Source organism: Mytilus californianus, unplaced genomic scaffold (assembly GCF_021869535.1).
Source record: "Mytilus californianus isolate M0D057914Y unplaced genomic scaffold, xbMytCali1.0.p SCAF_13, whole genome shotgun sequence".
NCBI lineage: Eukaryota > Metazoa > Mollusca > Bivalvia > Mytilida > Mytilidae > Mytilus > Mytilus californianus.
In genome coordinates, this window is record NW_026262615.1 from 12,420,841 (window position 1) to 12,433,800 (window position 12,960).

At 33.6% G+C, this 12,960-nt stretch overlaps 1 protein-coding gene across 1 annotated transcript; it reads left to right on the forward strand.

Moving 5' to 3' along the window:
* The first annotated feature begins 5,876 nt into the window (after positions 1-5,876).
* LOC127723865 (uncharacterized) lies at positions 5,877-11,661 on the forward strand. The gene is made up of 4 exons (XM_052230584.1): positions 5,877-5,940; positions 7,467-7,727; positions 8,888-8,993; positions 11,211-11,661. The coding sequence occupies exons 1-4, from the start codon at positions 5,877-5,879 to the stop codon at positions 11,629-11,631; spliced, it is 852 nt and encodes a 283-aa protein (XP_052086544.1). The 3' UTR covers positions 11,632-11,661.
* The last annotated feature ends 1,299 nt before the right edge of the window (positions 11,662-12,960 follow it).

A 12,960-nucleotide genomic window follows, 5' to 3' on the forward strand; every position in this document is an offset into this window, starting at 1 on the left:
ATAATTTAAATGTCCATGATATACACTGAGAGCGTTGTTGAGCAATTATAGAGTTGCATAATTAATAAGGTAATAAGTTGAAAAAATAATTGACAGTGCTGTTACTTATCCTTTTCGTACCTAGTTTTTGCACAATTTCATTTGTTCTAAGACCTTTACATATTTGCACAATTTGTAAGGTTTGTATTTCATGAATTTCAAAGTTTAAAATATTTTTCTGTTTTCTCAGTTACACGACGTTAGTTTTACTTCAATCTACTTTTATTTTAAAGAATACTTTGTTTTCTTTTATGTTATTCGTGTAGCATTGATTTTCGTCATTATCAAAAGAATACAAATGAAAATAATGAATATGATATTTCGATGTGAAAATAAAATAATAACATTCAGTTTGCTGCGGTTATCTTCTATGAAGAACCAGAACATATTTGTTTTTAAAGCTTTAAATTTAAAGTGTTTTAATAGAAACACATATCCTACCTGATCAGACAGAGAAGTGTGCGTTTACCATGTACATACGGGTATTTATATCATTGTACCGCCGCCATTTTAAGAACTTCCGTGTCGTCTGTCACCCATGTTACAACAAATCGTCTGCAATATGTACAACATTACATTACACCGTCTACTAATTATTCAATGAACTTCCGTTTTCGTTGGAAGAGTTAAAAATTGCATGTACATTACATTTTCTATTTTTACAATTGGTACATTAATTTTCTAAATTTCTTTTGTATAGAGTATGGCTGAACAAAATGAAATGAATAAATAAAAGATAAACCATTTTTAAACATTCTTTCATTTTTCCTTAGATGCTGTTCTTTGACCTGTACAGGAAGTTTTATCTGGCACTAATTGTATAGTTTTATTGTTGATATTCACCCCATATGTACCAAGTGTTAGATTAGTTTTATTGATATTAAAGAAATTTCTTGGTATTCCTAAACGGAAGATTTTATACACACAGAAGAAGAAGTATACTTCACAACAAAATTATTTTCATTTACCTGTGTATAATATGACGCAGGTTTCTTCAAAAGTGATGATTTTATAAAAATTATTTGACAGTTCACAGTGATATTATACTTTAACTTTGTTTAAACCTGTTTATTTACTTTTGACTTTAATTATTTATCCCTTGTAAATTTTTATTAACTGTGTATTTGCATTCAGGTGTCACAGGTCAAATTTATTCGTTCATTGTGCGTTTATTTACGTTTTTTTATTGTGTTAAGCCTTCCAATTAATATTTTATAGTGTGTTTTTCTATGTTGTGATGTTATACTATTGTTTCAGAGAAGAGAGAAGGTTTGGTGCCATAAAAACGCTGAACCCGCTGCAAATGTTTGCGCCTGTCCTGTGTCGGGAGTCTGATTGCAGTGGTTGTCGTCTGTTTATGTGGTTCATATGTGTTTCTCGTTTCTCGTTTTTGTATAGATTGGACCGTTGGTTTTTCCGTTTGAATGGTTTTACACTAGTAATTTATTGGGGCCCTTATAGCTTGCTTTTCGGTGTGAGCCAATGCTCCGTGTTGAAGGCCGTACCTTGACCTATAATGGTTTACTTTTATAAATTGTAACTTGGATGGAGAGTTGTCTCATTGGCACTCATACCACATCTTCCTATATCTAATTAATATTTAGAATTAGTTTAATGATACTAATACTGTATTGTCATGTTAACAAATAGGTTAGGATTCACAGAGGAGTGCAGAAGGCATGACCCTTTCTAAAAAACGCACCCCACCCCCTCTTTCTCCTTCCAAGGTTCAATCCACCATTTTCTACATAAGAAAATGCCTGTACCAAGTCAGGAATATGACATTTGTTATCCATTCGTTTGATGTGTTTGAACTTTTGATTTTGCCATTTGATTAGGGAATTTCCTATTTGAATTTTCCTCGGAGTTCACTATTTTTGTGATTTTACTTTTTTCCCAAAACACTAAATAAACAAAATGTTAAAAATATAAAAGATAAAACGATGTACTTGTAAAAGTCAGTATTACTATGAGATACTCCCGATAAAAACTACAACTGACATATAAAATAAAGTTCTCTAAAACAATGATATTCTGTGTTGACATAAATTATCATTGATATGGTCATAAATAGAAATTATCTGTTTACAAAACTTTTTTGAATTTTTCGAAATACTGAGGATATTCTCAGGAATAGATTACCATAACTGTATTTGGCAAAACCTTTCGGAATTTTGGGTTCGCAATGCATTTAAACTTCGTACTCTATTTGGCCTTTTTAACTTTTTTAATTGTAGCGTCACTGCTTGAGTCTTTTGTAGACGAAACGCGCGTCTGGAATTCAAAATTTCAATTCCGGTAGGATTAGTTTATTTACAGCAGATCTGTTCAGATAGTTGCTAAATCGATTTCGCTTATAAAAGAGGCCATGGTCACTAACCTTTTACCTCGATACAGATAATTGTATAAATCATGGTCACATCTCACGATTTCCTTGATAGTAATAATGATAGAATAAACATGCGGAATTTTAGTTGTAATTAAAATTACTTGTTAAAAATGAAAAGATTCAAAATTTTAGTTGTAATTGAAATTATTTGTTGTAAATGAAAATAACACTTGTTAAATGTTGTGCGTTCGTAGATATAAGAAGATGTGGTATGAGTGCCAATGAGACAACTCTCCATCCAAGTCACAATTTGTAAAAGTAAACCATTATAGGTAAAAGTACGGCCTTCAACCCGGAGCCTTGGCTCACACCGAACAGCAAGCTATAAAGGGCCCCAAAATGACTAGTGTAAATAAAGGCAACAGTAGTATACCGCTGTTCGAAATTCATAAATCGATTGAGAAAAAAACACATTCGGGTTACAAACTAAAACTGAGGGAAACACATTAAATATAAGAGGAGAACTTCGACACAACATTAGAATGTAACACACACAGAAACGAACTATAATATAACAATGGCCATTTTCCTGACTTGGTACAGGACATTTTAAGAAAAAAATGGTGGGTTGAACCTGGTTTTGTGACTAGCCAAACCACGCACTTTTATGGCAATGTTAAATATAACACTAAAATGACACCATTACATGACATGAATACAGTACAACATTACGGACAGAGAATTATGCAAATAAACAATACAATATAGTACATTTGGACAACGAAACAACAGAAACACTGAAGTAAACAAACAAGGAACGACAATGCAACACACACAGAAACAAACTATACGATAACAATTGCCATTTTCCTGACTTGGTACAGGACATTTTTAAGAAAAAAATGGTGGGTTGAACCTGCTTTTGTGGCTAGCCAAACCTCCCGCTTTTATGGCAATGTTAAATATAACATTAAAATGACAACATTACATGACAGGACTACAATACAAATAAATGGGAGAACATATAGGACAGAGAAACATACGAATAATAGCTAACAAAAGGTTCCAGGTTTAAAATTTAACACGCAAGACGGACGTTTCGTCCACACAAGACTAACCAGTGACGCCCAGATCAAAAAAGTACGAAAGTCAAAACAAGTACAAAGTCGAAGAGCACTGAGGACCAAAAGTTCCAAAAACATGGCTAAGGTTATATGTCTGGGACAAGAAAACCCCCAGCATTTAGAATAATTCACACAGGAAAACCATTCAAACAGGAAAACCAACGGTCTAATCTATATAAAAAACGAGAAACGAGAAACACTTATGAACCACATCAACAAACGACAGCCACTGAACATCAGGTTCCTGACTTAGGACAGGTGCAAACAAATGCAGCGGGTTTAAACGTTTTAATAGACATTTTCGAAAAGTCATCTACACGGACACTTATACCGACACCGATACATACACTGACTAAAAAAATATAGGGACCGTATCAAAATGTCAAAATATACTGAACGAATAACCTCGTAAAACTTAGTTTGACTCAGCAGAGGTAAAAAAACATATAAATTCATTATTCTGTACTTGGTTTTTATATATTTTGTTATACGGAATCTGAGCATGGAACACTAAGTGCTCTCGTTAGTTTTGGAACTCCTTTAGTGATGAATTTGTGATATTCCAACTAATTGTCGAATCATACTGATTGGTCTTTTTAAAGCAGTAATTTGCAGTTTTTAGGGGGGAAATAACAAAAATGGGCAATAATCTTATCAAAAGAGAAAATGGGGTACAACTTTTTACGTTCAAATGTGTATGGTTTGACTGTTTTTTCCAGAAAACGTATAAAGCAAAAATATTTTACATCATCTCGCTTTAGATCCCTTATTTGTATATATTTAGGCTACATTTTGATATAATTACAGATTTACAAATTCACAGTATACCAAAACATGAAATATATGGGTCATGTAAAATACCCTTCTTTTGTGCCAAAACAACTGAGTAGGTGTGTTTGAATAACAAAAGAAAAGCTTCGTGCTACATTGTACTTCAAATGTTTAAACAGGATGTATATTTCTTACTTGTATTTTTTTCTACTTTCGTTCATTCATTTTTCAGTGAAAAATTTAGGCATATTAATTACTTTTTTCATGAAATGTATAAAAAAAAAATTCGGAAACACAGTTCACTAACATTCCCCTAAATTTATACTAAAAGTACTTGACTTTTAAAGTGGATCTTTAAAATGCATAACTTAAAGAAAAATGTTTTTATGTGTTATCTAGGGTATTTATTCTTCAAACTCTGCAATGTTTTGTCAGCCCTTCTACAAAATACTTAATACATAGAATCTTTTTTATTGTTTTTTGAACTTTCGAAAATTCCCCCTGACAACCAATCAGATTTAATTGACGAAAGGACTAAAAGTACATTACATGATGCCTTATAGCTAGTAGATACATTTGTCTTTTAAAATTCAACTGCCATGTAACTTTAGGGATCATAATTATGCCATGTGGATAAATTGGTCGATTTTCAAGAGCTAAATTGACAGCGCGTCATCCCTACAATGGCTACCATTTTCACGATTGAAAAAAAAAATGAAGAGATACTTTTGACGATGTAGAATCCTGACTTTCTGTGTAAAGTTCTATTAATTTACACAAAGCCTCCACCCTTTTTTTACAAAGTATAATATGAAGATCGGTCAATTATCAGCTTCAAAATAGATCCAATAGATTAAAAAATCATTGAGAAAAACAAATTGTATAATACAGTATTTAAAATGCAAATTAGATAAATATTTTATAAATGCTCTTTGTACACCTTGAGACCCTTCTCAAAAAGGTTACCTGTTGTCCTAGGCATAGGTGTATAAGTTTTCGAAAATGTCTAATAGGCACAAACCTTCACCCTTCCTGAAACAATAGTGTAAAATCACAACATAGAAAGACACACTATAAAATATCAATTGAAATGGCTTAACTCAATCAGAAGGCATATTAACAAAAACAAGTTAACATAGGGCTTTTCTGAATTTACCTTCATTTGGAACTCTCTAACGAAAATATTTGAAAGACAGGGATGTATAAATACGTAAATTCGTTATGAGCTATATGACCAAAATATATCTTAAAAGAATAGCCGATCCATTAAGGTCAACTTTGCCTGAGGGGCCCCTTAATTTCTTCAAAAGTTAAGTAACTGTTTTCTGTAACACATTTATGATGTTGCATTTAATTTACTTTTCTATCGGTTATGTATACACACAATGTATTAGGGATTTGCATGTTGTTTCTTTTTTCTCTCTCTCTTTTAGGGGCTCAAGTGATGACTTATTTTATAACTATAACGCCATTCATGCGCGATGTCGCAAGCATTTGCCCAACATACACTCAGTTTTCATCAACCCAATATGTTTTGTTTTACAGACCCTTCAATGGGACAAAATATGCTTACAACTTGAACCTTAATATACATATACACAGGTTGCCATTGGATGTTAAGCAAACAATTAACAGTCAATGAACCAAGACATACCTGTAAACATCGAGGAAATAGAGGTAGAGTCTGAAAAGTGGGTCAACTTGAATGAAGGGCGGGAAACCAGTCTGAAGCATGTTGGAAGGGGATACCTACGGACCATTTCGGCATCGGATATAATGTCTCCATTTCGAACGGATGTGACTGCGTATTTATACATCCCTCTAACCTTTTATTGTAGTTTGAACTAGTTTTGCCTATGGGCAGCACTACGATATATCATTGATTCATAATGTATTTCACGTATGATTGTGTAGGCGTCTTAAAATTATCACTTGTGACCAAACTTGAACACAAGCATATCGTGAAAGTCTTTACTAATATTGGAAAGGCTGTCGTTAAAAATAGCATGTTTTGATAAGGGACATGATGACAAGGTCACCAAAGCTAGTATTTATTCTACTGTAAGTAAGACATTAGTACTGCCAGTAAAAATATTGATAGTGAAGTTATGTATTATCATTTGACCATAGTTCTGAGTATTGTAACGTGCGGTGCAGGTAAATATACTATTACATGAACGATTTCATGAAAAAGAAGTTCCTATAAATATAAGTTCAGATGGAATAAAAATTCTGGAATATTATTCCCACTGGAAATAATGTTAGAAAATGTGATCCTGGCGGGATTAAGGGTATACAGCATTTATTATTCATCATTTGCGTTATTTAAAACAAAGTTCCCAGAGAACTTTTGTTAGAAGGAACAAATTTACTAGTGTTTAATTAATATACATTTTAATTACCATGATATATAATAATTTCTCAAGGCAATTTTTGAAGCAAAAATTCCTACAATCTGGACGATTTTTCCATCCTACCTATTATGTGTCATCCTTTCCTCTATGTTGTTGCGGAGTGTGCATTTCTCATGCATGTCGATATACATTTTGTACATATACACGTGCTTGCTATGATTTTCAGATTTTAATAAATGTAATATTATTATTTGTACAACGGGATACACATATCATATATTTTTTTAAATGTTATCGGAAGTAGAAGGGGTTTATATGTGGAAATATGATTTTACTTGCAGAAATTTAGTAAAACGTGATTTTTCATATCCAGCTTTTTTTTTGTGTTGATATAACGTATATTAAATACGAAAATATGAAATCATCCCTCGAAAGTTTTGCGGAAACAAATATGATTTGGCTGACGGTTATGAAATATCTGTGTCACGTGGTCACAGATATGTTACAGTTGTCGTTCCATGTCCTCTTTCCTACCAAATAAGAATTATCACCAAATTTGTACTTAATGAGCAGCACAACGGGTTGCGATTCTGCCAACTCTTCCATAGCACATGCTGTCACTCCAGTGTTTTGGTGGGGTTTGTGTAGCTCGGTCTTTAGTTTTTTATGTAGTGTTTTGTATACTTTTGTATGTGATCGTATTTCGTTTTTGATATGGTATTGTTGAATCTTCTTCGACTAATGATTTTTATTGACCATTTGGTATTTTTTACCTCCCCCTTTTATAATTAATGTCCATATATCGGAAATGTGTATCACTATTAACTTAACAGTATGGTCTTTTTTCAGCTGTACCAGCATTCACTCAAGGTCAAGTCGTAGCTACTGTTACGTCACATCATATCGAAGAGGCTTCTGGGATAGCTGCCAGTAGAACACATCCAGGAGTTTTATATACACACAACGACCACGGAGATGGTCCCGATATTTACGCCATAGACAGCGTGACGGGGCACAGGATATCTACAATTACAGTAAACGGCGCACACAATTCTGACTGGGAAGATATTGCGTATGGCCCATGTGATGCTGGATACTGCTTATACATTGGTAATATCTAATGTTTTGTATTTGATTTTGAATAAGAATTGATAGTGACGGTCCCTTTCCCCATCCCTTTCTTAAAAATCGTATGCATTATCATGCTTGCCTTGAATCTATATAATGATAAGGAAATAGTTTTAAATGTATATATTGAAATATAAAAACAAACGTTATGTCCTGTAAGTCAGTATGTATATTTAAACGAACCTTGTTTTATTGTGTCATGTATTTCGTATACTCATTATAACCGGAAACTAAGCTTAATGGAAAAGTATAGAATTTGAACTGTTTCTGTATATTTTCGAACTGGTCGTCAACGTTAACACTTTTTCTCAAATATAATAATTATTATTCTGCAAGTAATTATACCTCGGTGACTTGAAGTACAAAAGCAGTAATGTTAACCCAGTGATACATGACAATTTACAAGATACTGAATTGATGCATTATTTGCGTATTTTGTAATTTGATTTCAAATTTTCATTAATGGTGCTGGAAATGTGGAAAAAAATATATGATTTGACTGAAAAATGCGCGTTAAGTGCGTTTTATTTGAATTGGTATATAATGTTAAATGTTCTTTATCCATTTTTTGTTTCGTATAAGAAATACGTAACAAATAATATTGCTGCTCCACAATACGGAAAAGCTTGGATTAAAAAGGAAATAGTTTTAAAGTAATTCATGGATTTTACAATTTTTTTTTTAGGACGCTCACAGGTGTCTTAATGAGAACGATTTCCATATCGTCTATTAAGATAATATGAAGGTGGTAACATATTGATTGATTGTTCTTTGCTTAACGTCCAGTGGCAAATATGTCATGCATATTCAGGACGATAACAATGGTATTGAAACTGTCAAATTCCTGTTGTATGATATTGTACATATTCCACGTTTTTCTACTTTATTTCATAAAGATGCTAATTTGTTTTACAACTGAGCGTTTATTTACAGCTTCAATCCTCCGTGTTGAAGGCTTCACTGTGACCCTAAGATGAAGAACAGCAATAAAAGCACCGTTCCTTTGGGTTTTGTGTTTTTTGATGTGCATGTATTGATTTTGTGTCAATCATGGATGGATATCCTATATCTTTTCTTTTCTGTTAGAGGTTAACAAAACAAATAACTTTTACGCTTTATTTTATATTTTTTTTATAAAACAGGAGATACGGGTGATACTGGCGCCAAGAACAATATCTATATGATACGGGAACCAGCGTCTGTACATAGCAACCAGCATGTAGACGTCTACAAACAATTACATTTCTCGTAAGTACAGGTATCTCGCATTCATAGATGTTCTTCACCGGAAAAGTCCGTCAAATATCCCCGCCTCAATTTTATGAGTCATTTGCCAGATAGAGGGGCACGCTTATACGAGGGTCTGGAGGGTCTGTAAAAAAGGGGGGGGGGGTTCCTTCATTTCTTTATTTTGTGTAGACGATTGTTCACTTTTTAATTATTTTCCTCATTATATATATTCTCTATTCTATATAATAAAGCACCCAATTATTCTCTTTTCTTTATTTTCTGGCCCATTTTCAGGAGCATTTGCCCTTTATTAACTATTCTGTAAACCCCGTCCAGACCCTCCTACATCCCTGCACTATTAAAGTTCTCCAAGCGTGATGCAGGATAAACTATAACTTTTGTTCCCTAAAGACTGCAGTGCTGATAACTGATTAATAGAATTCAATTTGCCGAATATTTTGTGCAATATAGCATCATTTCGTTCAACCCACGCTAAACATTGGAATGAAGTGATGATGCAACTAAAGTCACGAATGACTTTCACTAAAACCAAAGTGTTTGATTAAATATCAACGAACTAAAAAATCCCGTATTGTAAACCAAGGTTTTTATATGGTCTCGTTAGGAGAGTGAAATCCTTTTATCCTCGGTGGTCTCGTGGTAGCGTGTTCGCCTCGAGTGCGGGAGGTCGTGGGTTCAAACCACGGCCGGGTCAAAACAAAGACTTTGAAATTGGTATTTGCTGCTCTTGCTGCTTCTCCCCTAAGCACGAAATAAAGGAGTAAGAGCAAAGACTGGTCAGCTCGGAGTCATAATAATGTGTCCGGGTAAGGTGATATGTCTTATTGCGGACTGTTACCTTATGAAGTAGCACGTTAAAAATCCGGCTCAGCTTGTCGGTCTAGTACAAAGTAGGGTCAATATTCATATTACATTAACATGTTCTCGTCATGAATATGCATATTAGTTTGCCGTTGGACGTTAAGCAGCCATCCATCATCATCATCATCATCATCATCATCATCATCCTTTTATCTGTTATGATGGCTAATAAAAAAAATATTATGTCACCAATATTTGAACCTTATCTAGTATATTTTTGACTCTGTTATTATTTAATGAGATAAAATGTTCTTTGGGCTGTATACATGGCAGTGCAAAAATGAGGCTGAAGATTCCAAGGGGACATTCAAAATTCACAAATTAAAGATAAACTGACAACGAACGTCATGGCAAAAAAACAAAAAATGCATGCATCTACAGTCATACGGTTCAAAGGTCCATTTTGAAAACCGATAATTTAAACAAGATCCATTTGCACATGTTAATGTCTCTGTGTTTTAATAAATCCACTTTTTTGTAAATCTATTCCTTTCTTTGCCCTCAGGAAAACAAATTATAAAAATATGAATGAATGATAAACTGCAGACGTCAAAGGCGAATATGATTTTCTTACAACTGATAATCGCTCCATTAAATATTCATTAATCACAATTATCAAAGTTGGTATCAATGACATGAAATATTTGTATTCAACAAGTGAAGATGAAATAAATTAAAAAAATTAATGGCAGCCAGAAAAATAAACAATTTGTGAATAAGATTTTTCGTAATGTATTTCTATTATTATGTCATTATATATTCGTTTAGTTTTGAGAAACTGTCAAAAGAAATCAGCTCATGAAAAAAATTAAGGCAATCCGTGCTTAGTTTTTTTTTATGTATTTAAGAATTGAATCATTCTTTTAATAGTTTTATTGGGGTGTAAAAGCGTTGACCGAAGCACATTTTGTATGTTCCGCGCTTTATATTAAAAATATGCACACGATCAACGCTTTTATAACCCTATATAATTATAAAAAGAAGCATTCAATTGTTATAATTACATTTTTATGCTATACAACCATGAAATTAAGAGTTATATCAAGCTTTTCGTTTGTTTTAACATGGTTACAGATAGCACGTGCAGTCATAGCTGTTGTAATTTATAAGGAAATACAATATGATATTGGAGTGCCTCGCGATTGTTGTCAGCAAATCAAAATTACATCCAAATATATCAGCCGGTTGCTTTTAACCAATCATATTCCTAGAAATGTATAGGAGGTAAGATAATATATGATATTGGAGTGCCTCGCAATTGGTGTCAGCCAATCAAAATTACGAGTTCTAATGAAATATACATGTAATATATTGAAATACAAATTAACGTGATATGTGTTTCTTTTTTCAAAGGTGGTCAGAAAGTGACTGTGAAACGTTGTTGGTTGACCCACGAGGTGAAGTCTACATTATTTCAAAAGTTAAAAACCAGGCAGCTAAAGCGGCTCACGTCCCTTCGAGTGCTTGGAATAGTGGTACAACAGTCGCCTTGACAAACACTGTTTCTCTGACCTTCCATACAGCCAACAATGACCCAACTGGCGGTGACCTTTCACCCAACGGCCAAGAATTGTTATTGGTTTCTCACCATAAAATGTTCTACTGGAATGTTCCGAACGGCGATGTGCTTACAGCATTGCAAACAGATCCTATTGAAGTACCATACCATGATGAACCTCAAGGAGAGGCAGTTTGCTGGGATGCTAACGGTCAAGGCTACTTCACCCTTAGTGAGGGAAAAAATCAACCTTTATATTACTATGGAAGATCCTAATTATAAATTACATATGATGTTTTGGGCACAATGAACAAATGACATTTGTATATAAATATACTTCTCATCTTTATATTTGTGTCATTAAACATTTCGCATAAAATGTGTTATTTGCTAGATTAATCACATGCAGTCGTTTTCAGCTCTGATTGTTTATCTCACCTGGACCACAGGGTCAGTGTGAGCTTTTGGCGTCCGTAGTCGTCCGTTAACGTTTACAAAGATCATCTCTGAAACTACTGGCCAAATTTAACCAAACTTGGCCACAATCATTATTGGGGAATCTAGTTTATAAATGTGTTCGATGACCCCGCCTGCCAACCAACATGGCCGAAATGACTAAAAAAAGAACTTAAGGATAAAATGCAAGTTTTGTCTATTATTTTGAAAACCACTATAAATAAAGAAAATCTGACAGGAGCAAAATGTTGAGGACGATGAGATCTTCCTTCTGTTTATGAACATCAAAAATGTCAGACGACCTCTTGCAAGAGTCATTGTCCTTAAATGACGAATTTTATCATTTTTTCGACTTTTGCCTATTTTCTTAAAGTCACTAAATGATTCGAAGGTGACATACGTGTTCTAATTTTGTACTGCATACTGTAATAATAGTTTGACAGTCCCTTCAAACGTGCAAAATGTATTATATATTATTATTTGTTCTCAAATAATACTACGGTATTATGATTTCAAGCGGATCATTGAAAACGCATATTGCAATAAAACTTTTAAGTCCATGAAAAACAAACCAAACATGGATTAAGTTAAAGTCAAGGAATGAATCAAATAGTGATGGCTGCTTAAAGATCAGTGGCAAACATACCATACATTTTTAGGACAAATGGCTTAATGCTTTAGTTATATGAATATTACCTGATATGTAAGATTGAAGGATTGGTTGGTGTTTAACGCCACTTTTAGCACTTTTGGCTATTTCGTGGCTGTCAGATTTTGTTGATTGAGGAAGCCGGAGATAACCACCGACCTTCGGTAGGAAAACTGCCAATTCTAGTCAATTACGATTGAAGTCGAGCGCAACTGCCACGTGCGGGGTTCCAACTCACAACCTAGTTTTGATACAGAAGTTATGATAGAAGATAATGACGAGCATGCTTACATGCAGTGCAACGTCACCACCATATCCATCACAAGGACATTCGCTAGAAATAGAACATGCTGATAACGACTTATGTCATTAGTAATACTGACCCTTCCATTGTTGTACGCATTCAGCACTGCATGAGATCATGTATTATTTGGTATTATTCTTTACATGTTTGGTACATAATTAAGGTAAATATAAGATATTGCCTTTTTAAAAAAAGG

Bases quoted from the DNA above. Each gene is read 5' to 3' on its own strand.
- LOC127723865 (XM_052230584.1), top strand. From the start codon at position 5,877: ATGTTAAGCAAACAATTAACAGTCAATGAACCAAGACATACCTGTAAA. The intron at 5,941-7,466 runs GTAGAGTCTGAA...GTCTTTTTTCAG, and splicing joins TAAACATCGAGGAAATAGAG to CTGTACCAGCATTCACTCAA. The intron at 8,994-11,210 runs GTAAGTACAGGT...CTTTTTTCAAAG, and splicing joins TACAAACAATTACATTTCTC to GTGGTCAGAAAGTGACTGTG.